Source organism: Andrena cerasifolii, chromosome 2, assembly GCF_050908995.1.
Source record: "Andrena cerasifolii isolate SP2316 chromosome 2, iyAndCera1_principal, whole genome shotgun sequence".
In the NCBI taxonomy this organism is placed as follows: domain Eukaryota; kingdom Metazoa; phylum Arthropoda; class Insecta; order Hymenoptera; family Andrenidae; genus Andrena; species Andrena cerasifolii.
In genome coordinates, this window is record NC_135119.1 from 7,000,412 (window position 1) to 7,016,460 (window position 16,049).

Here is a 16,049-nt window from a genome sequence, read left to right on the forward strand (position 1 = left end):
GTGCATAAGTGTCCTCTTTTAGAATCCCATAGAAAATGGAAGCAACAATTACTGCATTGTAAATGTGAATACTTTATATCTTTATATATATATTTATATATTCTGTATATTTAAGTAATCGAATAAAACAGTTTTTTGAAACATCATCTTGGTTTAATACAACAGCTGGAATAATATATATTAGCGACTAGTCCAAGTGGCTTATTATATTCGTACTGTTAATTAACTAAAAGAGGTATATAATTTTTGCTTTTAAAAGTAACTTAATGGCATACTTTTTTTTTTTAAATATTCAAGCGGCTCTCCTTTATATTTGTTGTAGGTAGCAGAGACATGGCCTTTGCTTAAGTAAAAAAAGTAACGTGATAAGAACTGCGATAATATAAAACTAATTTAAAGAATTCGTTGCACTTAGTAACAAGTGGTTTCTGCCATATGACTTATTTATTTTGAGAATGGGCTCTGTGCTTGTGATAAGTAACTTCTTTCGAAATGCGACAAGGACACTAATACGGAAGCTTAGAAGTGTTCTTCAGCAATTTTACAAATGCCACTACTTAAAATGTCTTTGGTATTATGTAAGTTCAAATAGACACAGTGATAAATCTTATTAACCCCTAATATGTATCTTTTGTTTTGAGTGATAAGAATACCATAACTCGCTTAATTACTATTGATAATGGATCATCGTTGCAACATTCGCATAGCATAACAATGATAATCTAATTAAAGATCATCTGCGTCTAAAGCTATCGCAAATATGTTATGGTCGCGATATTGAATACAATGAAGGATTAGTGGAGTGAAGTCCTAACTGTAGGAACTTAAAGCATCTTTATATTTCCAGACTAATATTTTAACATTGGGATAGTTGTGGCGTCGGAATTAGTTGTTTGTCTGTTAAATTTATTAGAACTCAATTGTGTGGTAGGTGAGAAGAAAATAATAGTGATAAATGCACAATTAATATTACGGTAGGAAGCCTGCTTCTGTCTATACTGTTACAAAGAGGTAATCCAAGCATGTAGAATGAGAATAGCTCTCAGCTTTATGCATGTTCATGGCAGCGTAACTCTGTAATTTAATACCATGCTTCTTGTACGCTCGCTGGCTGCTTTGTGCTGCTAACTTATATTAAGGGACTTGTGGGCTAAGAATTTATCCATTTACCACGTTCCCCGTGTAAGTACTAATCTCCCAAGAGGGAATTTGCCTTCCAAGAGTATCGTCTCTTCTACGTCATAATACATGTCTAGTTCGAGAAGATTTGTTATCTTACTGGTTTTATAACGATTTGCTCTTCAGTAAATTTTCTTGCTTCTGTGTATTTGTTAAGTAATTATTATAGACGCTTTTAACAATGGTAGTGGTATACTATGCTGTGTTAATGTGTAAATGTTGTAAAAGTATGGAAATATCAGCAGTTTTTTTTTATTAATATACATGATCATAATTCATATTTACATAGAATATCTTAATTTCTGCAAGTTATAACTCTTGTATGTACGTCTAAAAAAATTAACAGAGTAGTGGTTGTAACAATATTAAATCCGTGTTGATGTATTTGTAAAATAATGAGAATTCTGTATGTTGTAAACGAACATGCGACAGTATATTATAAAATTTGTGCTTTTAGGCAGTTGTCGAAAATATGACAGAACACGTGTCATTGACGCAAAGTCACGACTCTGAACAAATAAGAGTCCTAACTATAAACAATGGAGAACATCTTGATGGTATACTGTATAGACTGAAAAAAGGTACGTGAGAGATTTGTTTTACTTGCTGCGCTCGCGTTACTAACGAAATGAATGTAACTGTTAACAGGATGGAGAGTGGAATTTCGATTGGGTGCCTCTCTGCTTGGGAAGACGCTCGATCTTTTCATAAATCATCCTTTAGGCGAGAATCAGAAATTCGAGAGGCACACATACTATCCATTAGAATGGATGCATGAAACAGCTAGCATATGTCTCTCTTTGGCCGGTTCATTCCATTATTATCTGACAGATCCTAAGTGAGTATAGCTTCTATGAGTAATACGAACGAATATTGACCCTCGAACACGTGAAATTTTTTAGTTCCGAAGGCGTAAAACCCATCGCGTCTGGATACCTACTAGTGGATCCAGAACTTAAAGTAGGAGAGTATGGAGAAATTCTGCCATTGGACTGTATACAATGTCAAACTGTTCTGGCGAAATGTTTGGGACCGTTTTCCACCTGGGAAGATAAGTTACTCGTGGCTCGAAATTCTGGATATAACGTAATTCATTTCACACCGATTCAGGTAATATATTCGCTGCACAAAACTACACACTTTACAAACAGAGCAGAATGTACATTATTTATTTGTTCTATACCTATATTTTAGGAATTGGGATATTCTAAATCGTCTTACAGTCTTAGCGATCAATTGAAATTAAATCCTTCCTTTAACGATGATGAGAAATCAGTTACGTACGATGATGTTGAAGGACTCACTAATAAAATGCGTAACGAGTGGAATGTAAGTAATATGCCTTCATATTATTAACTTTTTTCTGTAGCGCCTTTTACAAAGCCTTTAATGTTGAACATTGCAGATGCTGAGTATATGTGATATTGTACTAAATCATACTGCAAACGAAAGTTCCTTCTTAGTGTCTCATCCAGAATGTACATATAATTGTTCGAATAGTCCTCATCTACGGCCTGCATATATTTTAGATGCTGCGTTATTTGAACTAACGGTTCAAGTGGCAGCTGGAGACTGGGAGTTTAAAGGCATTCCTTCGGTAGTTGAAACCGAGGAACATTTAAATGTGAGACAAATCCGTTATATTAGTGTTTATGTGCAATAATAATGAACTTACTCTACAATCATTATTCTTTATAATTTCAGTCAATTCGTCATGGACTTCACACTTACTTTCTACCGCTTGTAAAGATACACGAATTATACATATTAGATGTGAATGAAACTATTGCTGAATTCTTGAATACAGCACGAAATCAGATGCCTCAGGATATTACTGAACCAATACTGGAAGATATTAAAGTGATCCAAGACCCACAATTTCGTAGATTAAAGGCAACTATAAATATGCAACTTGCATTGAAAAAGTACAATGTATATAGGTAATAATCGTACTTCAATGTTTAAGGGGAACACCACTGTGGCGGTCGGAAAAGGAAAAGTAAGCATAGATACAGCGTACTAAAGATAGGTAATACAAATTTTATATGAAAACTGTATATTATCCCTGAAAAAAATTCTTAAAAATGGCTTACTTTTCCGGCCGTCACAGTGATGTTCCCCCTTAATCGTATGTTTCCTCAGCATTGTTCGTTCAATACATCGTTAATCACATTGCTATTACAGAGCTGACTGCTTTGACGAAGAAACTCGTCTAAAGCGTTGCGCCGAAGACCTGAGGAAAAAGTTACAAGAACTCAATGACGTAATCATTAACGAGGTACAGAATCATCTGAACGCTGCGATCGAGAATACGATTGCTGGTATAAGATATTTTAGAGTACAACCCGACGGGCCAAGGCTCAAAGAAATAAGTGAGAGGAATCCACTGGTTCCTAGGTATATTTAAAAAATTTATTATCATTAGATAATGATCTTGCCAAGGTATCCTAAAGAATGCTACATCATTGTAACTCTGTGTTCAGATATTTTACTGATTATGGGGCGCCTCAAACATTAACCGAAAGAGAAGCAACAATGTACTCTGATGCTGGATGCTATTTAATGGCTCATAACGGCTGGGTGATGAATGGCGATCCTTTGAAAAACTTTGCGGATCCCGATTGTAACGTTTACATAAGAAGAGAACTTATTGCTTGGGGTGACAGCGTGAAGTTGAGGTAACGCAACTGCTCTTTGAAAGTTAGTATTACGTTATAAAGTAGGTAATAAAGTTAACACGGTACACCGTATTTATTACAGGTTCGGTGATAAGCCAGAAGATTGCCCTTTCCTATGGCAACATATGACTACTTACGTTGAACAGACAGCTAAAATATTCGATGGTATTCGTCTAGACAATTGCCATTCAACGCCTATTCCAGTTGCAGAGGTATAAAGATTATAATCCACATAAATTTAGATTCTCTTTAACTCATCTTGGAAATTTTCAGTATATGCTCGATGTTGCTCGTCGGGTCCGCCCAGAGTTGTACGTGGTTGCAGAATTATTTACTAATTCTGACCAAAAGGACAATATATTTGTTAATCGACTTGGCATCACCTCTTTGATTCGAGGTCTGTAGATTTGCATTAAGCCTTTACAAGAAAATGTACATTGTTATTGAATGCTTGGCTCCCTATTTTCGCAACAGAAGCTATGTCTGCGTGGGATAGCCACGAAGAAGGTCGGCTGGTGTACCGATATGGAGGCGAACCAGTTGGAGCCTTTCTGCAGTCACGAAAACGTCCGTTGGTACCGAGTATAGCACACGCACTTTTCTTAGATCTAACTCACGACAACCCTAGCCCGGTGGAGAAACGCAGCGTGTTCGACTTACTTCCAAGTGCTGCGCTCGTGTCAATGGCAGCTTGCGGCAGTGGCAGTAATCGTGGATACGATGAATTAGTTCCTCATCACGTAAGCTCTACTACTTGCATTACGCTTTTTTTGGGACGCGTAGCAACTGATGTGACACAGAGGGAGTTTCGTTAATTTCTACAGATACACGTGGTAGATGAAGGAAGACAATATGCTGCTTGGACAGATGATGAATGTTTGGTGGACGGTATTGGGCTCGTAGGTTCCAAAACTGGCATAATCGCAGCGAAGAAAGTGTTGAACGATCTGCACTATACTCTTGGGCAACAAAAGTTCTCTCAAGTATGTTCTAGGAAAGATGAATATCCATTGCGCGCAAGTTATTTGAATTTTAATTGCTGAAATCGTAGGTTTTTGTGGACCAAATGGACACCGATGTGGTAGCCGTAACAAGACACTCTTCAACAACTCATGACAGCGTAGTCTTAGTTGCTTTCACAGCTTTCAAGCATCCAGATCCGAACGCCAACGATTTGAGAAGACATGTGAAACCGTTACGGGTGGAAGGTGTGGTGGAAGAAATCATTCTGGAAGCATCATTGTCCCATGAGGGAGTAAAGTAAGATTTTGAATATTTCTCAATAATTATTACATATAGCAAAGCCCTTTCAATAACGTACCGTTTTCAGGAATGGAACTTCACCTTTCCATTATCCCGAAAAATGTTCGCAAGATGAAACTTACATAAATGGTTTGCCCGAGTACGTTTTAAATCTCAAGGAACATATACAGATTTGCGATTCGGAAATTTTGGAGAAAGTTGATTCCGGAGATCCTAAGATAACTCAACTGAATTTCGTAAACTTTCAGCCTGGCTCCGTTATCGCAATTCGGTAATACTTCTCTACGATCATTGATTAAAGCTACTTTATCAATGCGGATTTTGACACATTCTAATTTCAGAGTATCGCTTCACGCTAACATAAAACCCGCTCTCGCGAAGCTTCATAATACTATCTCAGTGATCACATCGCAGAAAAGCTCAGATTTGCGCGTTATCGCGTCTCGCATGGACCTGATCGATTTAAACAAAGCCTTGTACAGATGTGATCAGGAGGAACGCGACGAAACATCGAATAGATTTGGCGTTTACGATATTCCTGGATATGGCCCTCTCGTCTATGCAGGATTCCAAGGTATATTTCCTCCGCTTACTTATATGATACACTATATATGTCAACTAGAGAATCTTTTTTGCAGGCATCATTTCCTTGTTAGCTGATATTCGTCCAAATAATGATCTTGGTCACCCAGTATGTATTAATCTCAGACAGGGTAATTGGCTAATAGGTAAGTATATTAGACTTTAAATTTCTTATTAAACAGTATACAATTGAAAAGCACGATATTTAAAAATACCACGCAGATTACACGTGGCAACGATTGAAAGAAGACGAGGGGACCAAAGCCCTTGGAATATGGCTCGAAGAAGCTACCGAGCCATTTAAACTGATACCTCGTTACTTAGTACCTAGCTACTTTGATGTTATAGTCGTAAACGTTTATATGACTCTTCTCGAACAATGTTACAATTTGGTGTCAAGGTGCGTAGTCAAACATGGACTCATATTTTCGATCTTGGCGCTTGATAATTTTTGGTGGGGGTTTCAGTTTTGTTAAGGATGGCTCTACCTTCATCAAGACTCTGTCTTTGGTTTCGATACAAGTGGGAGGCATAGTGAGATCAGCCCCGTTGCCAGATTTATCTCTAGATCTGGACCCTCCCAAGCCTACAATTAAACAATATAATGGCGAAAGTGAGCAAATATGCATGACGCTCTCTGCTGGTTTGCCACACTTTACAACTGGCTACATGAGAAACTGGGGCAGAGACACGTTTATTGCTCTGAGAGGTTTACTTATACTAACTGGCAGATACACGGAAGCCAGATTCATTATTCTTGGTTACGCAGGAACCTTACGTCATGGTCTTATTCCGAATCTACTCGATAAAGGAAAAAATGCTAGGTAAAGGATAAACCTTTGCGCTTGGTTATTCATCGTCGTTTCTTTTAATCCCCAAACAATCGTTGCAATATAATTTAAGATACAATTGTCGAGATGCTTTGTGGTGGTGGTTGTACACGATCCAATGTTACATACAAGAAATGCCAAATGGTTTGAAAATTCTGACGGATAAAGTGTCGAGGCTGTTCCCAACTGATGATTCTCCTCCGCTCCCTGCAGGGGAAGTGGTATGTACAAGTAATTTAGCGTGAACAAACTGATTCCTAGACCCTGCAATGCACTTTCAGGACCAACCCCTGCACGATGTCATGCAAGAGGCTCTTTCGACACACTTTCAAGGGCTTTGCTTTAGAGAAAGAAATGCTGGCCGACAGATCGACGAACACATGACTGACCGTGGCTTTAATAATCAAATCGGAGTACATCCAGAGACTGGATTTATATTTGGAGGGAATGATGCAAATTGTGGCACATGGATGGACAAAATGGGATCCTCTGAAAAGGCTGGCAACAAAGGAAAACCCGCTACACCAAGAGATGGCTCAGCTGTAGAAATAGTGGGACTCAGCAAGAGTATCCTCAGTTTCCTGGCTGAGCTGTACAAGCAGAATCTTTTCCCCCATGGCAGCGTGCAAAGAAAGAACCGCGATGGTATGATACACTTCTTTATCTATCTGCTTTCATAATCGTTCTCTATTACGATTTCGGATTTTTGCAGGGTCTGTCGTAACATGGAGTTACAAACAGTGGGCAGAAAAGATTTCACTGAACTTTGAGAAGTACTTCTACGTGAATGAAACGCCAACAGAGGGAGAATTGAACCCAGAACTTATTCATCGCCGTGGGATATTCAAAGACAGCCACGGAGCAACACAAGCATGGGCAGATTATCAACTACGACCTAACTTTCCGATTGCAATGGTGGTCGTGAGTATTTCACATTCACAGTTCATTTCTCGAATAATGTATAACGCGATAACTTCGACCGCGAAACATTCAAATATTGTTATTTGTAAAGGCACCCGAATTGTTTAATCCGCAACATGCGTGGACAGCATTGAAGAAAGCAGAAGAGATTTTACAAGGACCGCTTGGAATGAAGACATTAGATCCTGCCGATTGGGCATACGACGGATATTATGATAATTCTAATGACAGCGGCGACACTAAATTAGCTCATGGTTGGAATTATCATCAGGGCCCTGTAAGTAATCGTTCTCGAAAGTATATTTAATCCTGAAACGTTCTAAGACGAAGGTAATCTATTTATTATGAACTCAACAGGAGTGGGTTTGGCCCATGGGATACTTCCTTAGAGCTCAACTATACTTTGCCCCATTAGTCGGCGGCAAAAAAGAGCTACGCCGTACGGTCGATTCTGTCGAGGCTATCATTTCACGACACTTCATAGAAGCATCAACGAACCACTGGAGAGGCCTTCCCGAGCTTACCAACAAAGACGGGGAATACTGCAAGGATAGCTGCAGAACTCAGGCTTGGAGCGGTTCCTCCATACTAGAGGTTTGCATCCAGTCTGCTAATATTTACCAGGCACCCGTAGAACTGACCACTTCACGCCTCGACGTTTCGTGTTTCAGGTCCTCTACGATCTAAACAAAATAAAACGGGAATTACGCTCCGAGGAGATCGAGAGAACGAACTGATACAATTTTGCGTGTGTTCACCACCGCCAGTTACACTTAGAACATTTGCGATTAGAGAAAGAACGTAGGGTTAGAAGCAAAGGGCACGTCGACAAGATGCACCTCTCCGACACAGTTATAGGGACACGATGCACGGAAACACACGCATATGGTATTTCGCACATAGACAGAACAGCTATGCCACCGTGCAGATTTTTGACGGCCGATGCGATTCCTGTGACGGCCGGCTCCTCCCCGATCCGAGAACCCGAGCTAAACGGAAGCGAGCCGGGCGACAAGCACGAATACGTATCGCCTACTTTTACCAGCGATTTAGAAGCGATCCAGACCTTGTCGAACGCCACAGAATTTTCAACGACATCGGGAGGGGAGCCTCATAAGTTGGCGCAGCTTAAGTATAGTAAAGAGCTCTTGAAATACTCGAAAAAACCTTTACAGAAATTCAGAAAAGATCCGATCGATCAAAGCAGCTTAGTCACGAGAGAGGACACGGATATAAAATACTCGTCGAAGGTGGATCACGTTTACGAAGAGGTCAACGCTCTCGAGTGCGACATCATGGATTATTATGAGAAATATAGCCCAACGACGGCGAAGACTTTGATAAATACGCTTTTCCTTCCGCGGCAAAAGATCTGCAAGCAGTGCGCCAGCTCGCACGACAGTCCGGTATACTCTGATCGTTTGATATACGGGAAGAAAACATTGCAGGCCAGGGAAATTCGTCTGATACAGCAAGGCGATGCTCTGTGCTTTAAATATTGCCCGGGGGGTGGGGAAGGTGGCACTACGTTATTCTCGCAGTACGATAACATTCAGCATTGCTTGGTAGTTTATAATTATACGAAAACCGATGCTTCCAGTATATTTTCTTTCTACGGGCCGCCGCGAGACGTGTTTGACTTGAAGACAGCACTGAAACCAAATATTCTTCTGGTAAGCTGCGGCGCCAAGGACACGGCGAACACTGATTTGTACCACCGTTGCGCGAGCAATCTTTACGCAAGAATATCTAAGAGCGGTGTAGCGCCTACCACGTTTCGCATGGATCACAATAAGATTTTAAGCTCTATAAAACACGTCGGGTACGATACCGATTTGCAGAACTGGATGAACTACCGAAATGACGTCTTCCGATCGCAGGGTCTTAAGCAAGACGATGTGTTTGACTATCGGGCAAATAGATCCAGTTTGCTGCTGTTAGAACCTCTCCTATTAATGCCAGAGTTAACAAGCCCTAGGTACAGACAGGGGAAGAACCGTATCGCGCAATCGGAGCACATGAAATTAGTGAAAATAGTGGCCGCCTATACTCTCTCGTTCTTCATTTTAGCATCAGTTACATTTTACATAGTTTATTTCACTTAATCGATGTAGAATGATCAGGCGGAATTGACGAGCTTCCATGTACAAGCGTCGTTTAAAAGACAAAGGACACTTGCTGGCATTAATTAAAAGAATTGCTGGATTACAGGTAACACTGAATGTATAAATTTTTATATGTTTGATAATTATTGAACGTTGACCTAGAATGATTCATTTTAAAAAGTTGTTATCCGCGCGAAAGAATGTCTCGATTATTAAATACTCTTGAACTGTTTCGGGCTTTTATATTACGTGTTAAGTTCAGTGTTGAATGTTTACAGAGCATGATCGTTCAAATGTTTGTCGCATAAAAAGTTCTCGGAAATTTAACACGAACTTAGTCAACGTGCTTGCCACTAATTAATGTACTGCCTATTATACTTATTCTAGTAATTCATTATGGTTTATTAATATAATTTAAAATGTACTCATTTGTTTTTGCTTCAGCATAATTATGTAGGGTATATATACATTTTTGTTTAAAAGAAACTGTGTTCCTGCGATTTTACTAAAAGCATAACAGTACAAAAATCTATAAAAAAAATTTAACGTATACCGGTTAAACATGCATCTATTTATTTTTATATGTTTTGAAAATTGTAAAAAAAAGAGAGAAGGGGAATGTGATTGAGCGAACTCAAATTTAAAAGGATACTTCGAACGTAACTGAAAACAGACGGTTGTTGAGATTTGTTACTCTCTATTTGTTAATACATGAAATATTTATTAGGTGAAGCCATTTATATTGCACGTATATTTTAGACACATTTCTTAATTGTTTTCGTATCTGTATGAAATATTTGCAATAAAATTGATATACATAAATGTCGTTTTGCATAATACAGGAGGTACCTTTGATTTCTTCCCTCTTTAAGATGCATACCTTCGTATGCCTATTGTACTACACAAAATAATATATAACATGCACTTACTACAATAAATAAATTTCAGTGTACCTAATCGAGTAATATAAATATTCCTTTACTGTTAACTAAAAAATTTTTTAGAACTTTTGTTTAGGTCTAAAACATTATTAAGGGTGTGTAACATCAAATAAATATAAATATACACATAAATTTCAACTCACTGAAATAACACTGAACGCTTAACGTTCATAACGAAGATAAATATTTGTTTGCATTTGCTACTATAAATATTTAAATAGTTTCATTCATACGCAATGTAATCATGCAATGGACTGTTCTTTATCTATCAAGGCATATCTGAATATTTCGATAAGAGTTATAAGTGCCAGCTTATATAAGGCTATGCAGTGACATTAGTTAATTATCTTACGTATGATGAATCAATAAGTGACTTCTATTTTTACGATGCGCAATACAAGAGCACGCATAAATGTTTAAAACCATCTTCCTCCTATTTTCATTTTATTACGACTTCAACCGTGCGCATTTCCGTGTGGCTACGTTTGCGGGAGATTTATAAATGAATGTTACGCGTTGAGCTCCGAATGTTTAAAACCGAGAAAGGAGACCGAGTAAGCAGCATTCAGAACTTACTTGAATCCTTTAATCTGTATTATTCCTTGTATTCCTATCTCTCGTTCCCACTATTTTACGTTCGCTTAGATATGCTATGCATATATCGTTAAAGATATATCAAATACTGTATGAAATTTAATAACACTTTACAATAGATGAATAAAACTATTCCTACGATTTCACAATTCTTACACAATTCATGTGTTTATTCGCTTATCGATAGTAAAAATTTGTCAAAAATATATAAAAGTATGTCAAATATACAAATATGCATAAAGTAAATCAATCTCGTGGAAATATTTTAGTGACAACTTATGCGTACATATGCATGCGATTCCTATGTTTCTCCAGAAGCTGTATGATAAGTGATCGAGGTAAGTGAAATGGAGGCTCCTTTACGTTTTAAGTTATCCTTCAATTGATACTGTACTAACGATAGCACGATTCTTCTTACGTTCCTACCTTGGAATTCCAATTATATTCACAACCTCTGAACCTTATAAAAAACTCTATTACGCGCCAAGAGCGCATAGTTAAAACGTGAGTATTCTTAAATACAAATGTAATCGTTTAGTAATCTATTACTGAGGCAAAAACTAAACAGCATCGTAGACTACAATTAAATATCGTCGAACAATCCTCTTGGTGGAGGTCCTACACGATTTGTGTTTGTATTAAATGCTCTTGCGTTATCTATACGTTCTTCGTAGAAATCGTCCGCTTGATAGTCTCTATCGAAACTATTATTTGCACCGTAACCATCGACGCCGGAAGTCATGCCGATATAATAATCTGCCGGGTCGAAATCGCGCAGCAGACCGGCCCTAGCAGATTCTACTGACTCGTCCCGCTTTAAAGGGCGCACTGCAACACGCGAAATTTGTTCAATCCCAAATTCACGAGTCGGACACCCTTGTCATCCTTATAAAGTTACTATATACCTGTGTCTGTGCTTTGTCGAGACGTTCTATAACGGGACGCGATCGTGGAGCCGCTGAATCTTTCTTGAAGCTCGCGCTTCCTGCACATCGAATCCTCTGCCCTCTGCCGTTTGCGTCTCTCTGTGAAAAACACCGTACGTTAGCACGAGTAATGGAGAGAAAATAACACATAAATACAGAAACGTTAGTTCACCTCGTTTTATTAACTCTCGACCATCTTCGACGAGATCCGTTGTGAACTCATCGTCGCCGAGGAATTGTTGGAAACCCAACATAGAAAGTAATCGGCTCCCTATGCTAAAATACGTTGCTAGACAAAATGCTAAAATAGCCATTGGAAAGTACACGTTAAATCCATCGGATATAATAGAAATAACATCCATGTGGCCCATTACCTGAGTGGATAAATTACAGGATAGATTACATCGATCGAAGAGGGCTATAATCTGTTGCCGACATATTTACCTGGGTGTAGTGCGTCTCTAATATGTGAGTTTTTATTATATGCGAATCCATGTGGATGAGACCCAAGAAGTTTAAACACATGGGCGGCGTAAGGCGGCATAACATCATGCCGCTGAATATTAAGCTATATTCGTTGGTTTGATGATGCGGAGCCAGATAATATAAGTTCAAGACACGAATTTTTAAAACTGTTGAATAGGCGCAGTAACACAGGTACGCGATCACCAGCGTGGATATTAACTGAAAAAAATATTTCAATTCTGAAACGACAAGGGAAAGGAATTGAGCTATCGCTGTTACATTACATTGCGTATTCTCACCTCGATTGTAAAATAATCATAGCTCCCCTTAGCTAGGTTCAAGAACCGCGCAAATAACGATAGCACCGGAGATTTATTAAAAAATGTTACTTCTGACCAAACGACAGCTATCGAGAGGCAGCTGGCAAGAATGGCTGCCACCTTTTGAACGTAGCTCTTTACGACACACTTCCAGTACCACTCTAAAATTTGTAGAAAAGTCAGAAAAGAATATTAAAGCTAGTCTCGGGCCGTTGACATTTATTACTTACCAATAACTGGGTTATAAATAATACGCAGCGGGAATGAACGATGCGCAGGGAAAGTTGGCTTGAATCTCTTATCGTGACTAACTTGATTTTTCGCTACATCTTCTAGATTGATTATTTTATCAACCAAAATCCCCCACTGAGTTTCTATACGTTGTAGAGTCTGCAATGCTTTTATAATCTGGAAATGGAATGAAAGTGATTAGTGTGCGCGTGTGCATGAAATATACGTGGCATTTGTAGGTAATCACAAACTTGTCTGTGCAGGCGAATCAAAGACTTTTCGGAAGGTGTGTCGGTTGGTGTGTCGTCTGGTAACTGCCTTCTGTTCATTCTGTCCTTCAACTCTGCAGGAATCTTTTGAAAAATCGTTTCCAAGTTACAATGGAAGGGATGCCCTGGTCCAATAGATACCGTAGCAGCTTGCAAAGACTAAAAAACAAACTAAATAATGAAGTAAAAGGAAAAACTTGTGGTATATAACTCGTGCAGAACATTTACCTCAAGTATATCGTCTACAGTCTCCTCTGCTTCGTATTTGTCTAAACTTAACTTAGCAACTTTAAAGTAACTATAATTTAAGGTATATCCGGGCTTGCTAGCGTTCCATAATCCTCGAGGAACTTCTACGAGCGCATATCCGAGCAGTAATACCAGCAGAAACAGACCCCATGTATTTGACGCCGATGACGCTATGGCTTTTAGCTTCTGACTGCAACAGAACACGCGCGTGTAACGTGCGTTCGCAACGTTCAACTCATTAATATGTACTTACCCGTCGAGGTCTAAGCCAGGCTTCAGCGCTATATATATTAAAAGGATACCACATATGAACAAGTAACTCCCGTAATATATAGCGTTGTCGATCAAAGCAGACTTCAATTTTCCTTGAACAGTGAAATCTCCTGCTTTTATGTACGACTGCATTAGTGGTAATATTAACCACGTTAAACATTGCGAAGTCCAATATACGATTCTCCACAAATTTGGAAATACGCTGTCTGGAACGTTGGGCCATGGTTCTTTGCAAGTATGCACGGGTATTGCTGTTGTACTATCAGGATTCGCTTTAGTGGTATTATGAATATTCTGCTCGACGCATTGTCTGAAAACAGTCTGTAAGAAAGCATCGACTCTTGATTAATTTATATCACACGCTCGATCAATTCGATTATGTATTTATAGGGACACAGAACTATCCGTTCCCTTAAGGGATCAATCTGGTAATCATGCCGCAAAATTCGGCAACATTCGGGTTTTCTTTTCTCAGTGAATACAATGAATAACAATGTCAAATTTTTTTTCATTTATTAATCTACTTATAACGTATACGGAACAATTATTTAAATACACTTTTAATTGTGTTTCTTCAATGTTATTTGGAGTTCAAAATCGCGCCTTTGAAAAGACGGTAGGAATGATTTCTGCTCACAGACCCATCTGAAACAAAAAAAACCAAGCTGAATCTTAATCATTATGACTACCGCTATCACAGGTGCCAGAATTAGCCATGTAAGTCAAAATTTAACAAAATTGCGCGCATTCAAACTTCGAGTGAAAATTTAAAAACTTGAAGTTTCAATGTGTGCAATTTTGTTAAATTTTGACTTACATGGCTAATTCTGGCACCTGCGATAGCGGTAGTCATAATGATTAAGAATTAGCTTGGTTTTTTTGTTTCAGACGAGTCTGTGAGCTTAAATCACTCCCGCCAGGGAGGTATTTCTATTCAAAGGTGCGATTTTGAAAAACTGTCCAGATAACATTGAAAAAATACAATTAAATGAGAAAAAGGTTTGACATTGTTATTGATTGTAATCACTGAGAAAAAAAAGTTTTGCGGCGTGATTACCAGAATGACCCCTTAAAGTTTTACTTACCGATGAAACGTCCAGTGGAAGTATGAAGATTATTAGCAGCGAGAAGTACCACGCTATGAGCACGGAGATCGTAACAATGATATGATGTCGAAAAATATTCCCATATTTGTATAACAAAGTCGCAGCGAGGCAAAAGGCTACCACAATTTCCGTCAGGAATGCTCCGAGAATCATTTTGCTTGCTTTCAATTCTATTTATTTTCAGTTACATTTCTTCCCAGTTAATTTTGTACATCCTATTCGTTGTCGTCTGCTTTCTCTCCTTCTGCAGCTTCTCGGATCTTCATTTCAGCATCTCGTTGCATTCTTTCTAACTTTTCTAGCGTAACTGATTTCAACGGGATTAACTTGGGTTTGCAAAGTATGTAATCCAAACTCTCCTCCTGATATAGTAAGCCTTGCCTGGGAAGGACAACGTCAATCTTTTCAGCAGAACTATCTGCCGATTCTGACATTTTTGCTAAAACCATGGGAAATCTGTAAACCAATTAAGCATTCCAGATATGCTTCGCTTGTTACATCGATCGCAATTGAAATTACAAAACCACTAGATATGTGACCATCAATTCATTGCCAATATTGTTTTGTATTTCCCGTAAGTTCGTTTACATAATTCTCAGCGAAGAATGCATTTCAACATCAGTGTATAGAAGGCCGTCATCGGTTTCCAAGTAGATGACGGTTTGGTTCTTTCGGAGCAAACAAGATATTAAAAGGTAACAGGTGCAAATAAAGGTATGTACCAAGTAGGAGTTAGCAGCGGGCTATTTACAAACGAATTTCGCGTATCTATATAGTTCGGCAGCCTATGAAATTGTTCGCATTCAACGCTCTAGATGTACGTGTTAATATACTTTTATCATGAATAAGTGCAATCTTACCATTTTCTCACGGTTAAATCGTTAAGCATACTTTGTACAATACAGTACGAAGCAGTACGAATTATCGACGTCACATGCACACCGTCAAATCACGTCAAATTTGGTGAAATTGTCACTCGGGAACACTCGGCATTCTCGGGAACGCAAATGCATTATGAGACACTCTGTGCATAATTTCTGCGGGTAACTATGACGAGACAACGCCTCTCTAAATGGCTACCAGGTGGCTACGAACAACAATTCGTTCTTGCATCTTC

At 38.7% G+C, this 16,049-nt stretch overlaps 3 protein-coding genes across 4 annotated transcripts; 1 reads left to right on the top strand and 2 right to left on the bottom strand.

Moving 5' to 3' along the window:
* Positions 1-115: 115 nt before the first annotated feature.
* Positions 116-10,380, top strand: LOC143378834 (glycogen debranching enzyme). Its single transcript, XM_076830852.1, has 26 exons — positions 116-235; positions 323-578; positions 1,637-1,760; positions 1,828-2,017; positions 2,082-2,289; positions 2,374-2,508; positions 2,585-2,803; positions 2,884-3,119; positions 3,364-3,576; positions 3,663-3,857; positions 3,940-4,069; positions 4,131-4,254; positions 4,332-4,597; positions 4,682-4,840; positions 4,909-5,117; positions 5,188-5,391; positions 5,462-5,694; positions 5,759-5,848; positions 5,925-6,102; positions 6,170-6,526; positions 6,606-6,753; positions 6,814-7,177; positions 7,245-7,453; positions 7,545-7,730; positions 7,811-8,047; positions 8,125-10,380. Exons 2-26 carry the CDS (start codon positions 456-458, stop codon positions 8,188-8,190), a joined length of 4,803 nt encoding a protein of 1,600 aa, XP_076686967.1. The 5' UTR covers positions 116-235; positions 323-455; the 3' UTR covers positions 8,191-10,380.
* Positions 10,381-11,079: 699 nt separating this feature from the next.
* Positions 11,080-15,085, bottom strand: LOC143378837 (LMBR1 domain-containing protein 2 homolog). The gene is made up of 10 exons (XM_076830858.1): positions 14,912-15,085; positions 13,807-14,147; positions 13,533-13,743; positions 13,287-13,463; positions 13,035-13,212; positions 12,784-12,965; positions 12,464-12,703; positions 12,192-12,393; positions 11,999-12,118; positions 11,080-11,921 (listed from the first exon to the last, which is right to left on the bottom strand). The coding sequence occupies exons 1-10, from the start codon at positions 15,083-15,085 to the stop codon at positions 11,677-11,679; spliced, it is 2,070 nt and encodes a 689-aa protein (XP_076686973.1). The 3' UTR covers positions 11,080-11,676.
* A 43-nt stretch (positions 15,086-15,128) lies between these two features.
* On the bottom strand, positions 15,129-15,944 carry Bbip1 (BBSome interacting protein 1). 2 transcript variants are annotated; one of them, XM_076830876.1, is made up of 2 exons: positions 15,793-15,944; positions 15,129-15,388 (listed from the first exon to the last, which is right to left on the bottom strand). In XM_076830876.1, the coding sequence occupies exon 2, from the start codon at positions 15,379-15,381 to the stop codon at positions 15,148-15,150; it is 234 nt and encodes a 77-aa protein (XP_076686991.1). In that variant the 5' UTR covers positions 15,382-15,388; positions 15,793-15,944; the 3' UTR covers positions 15,129-15,147. The 2 variants fall into 2 exon arrangements, with proteins under 2 accessions (XP_076686991.1, XP_076686993.1); XM_076830878.1 differs by having other exon boundaries at positions 15,129-15,371; positions 15,793-15,932.
* Positions 15,945-16,049: the final 105 nt, after the last annotated feature.

Excerpts from the sequence above, each read along its gene's own strand:
- LOC143378834 (XM_076830852.1), top strand. The coding sequence starts at position 456 with ATGGGCTCTGTGCTTGTGATAAGTAACTTCTTTCGAAATGCGACAAGG. Across the intron at positions 3,858-3,939 it reads GGTGACAGCGTGAAGTTGAG|GTTCGGTGATAAGCCAGAAG; the intron begins GTAACGCAACTG and ends TATTTATTACAG. Across the intron at positions 4,255-4,331 it reads CATCACCTCTTTGATTCGAG|AAGCTATGTCTGCGTGGGAT; the intron begins GTCTGTAGATTT and ends TTTTCGCAACAG.
- LOC143378837 (XM_076830858.1), bottom strand. The coding sequence starts at position 15,085 with ATGATTCTCGGAGCATTCCTGACGGAAATTGTGGTAGCCTTTTGCCTC. Across the intron at positions 14,148-14,911 it reads TTCCACTGGACGTTTCATCG|ACTGTTTTCAGACAATGCGT; the intron begins GTAAGTAAAACT and ends GCTTTCTTACAG. Across the intron at positions 13,744-13,806 it reads CCTGGCTTAGACCTCGACGG|TCAGAAGCTAAAAGCCATAG; the intron begins GTAAGTACATAT and ends GTTCTGTTGCAG.
- Bbip1 (XM_076830876.1), bottom strand. The coding sequence starts at position 15,381 with ATGGTTTTAGCAAAAATGTCAGAATCGGCAGATAGTTCTGCTGAAAAG.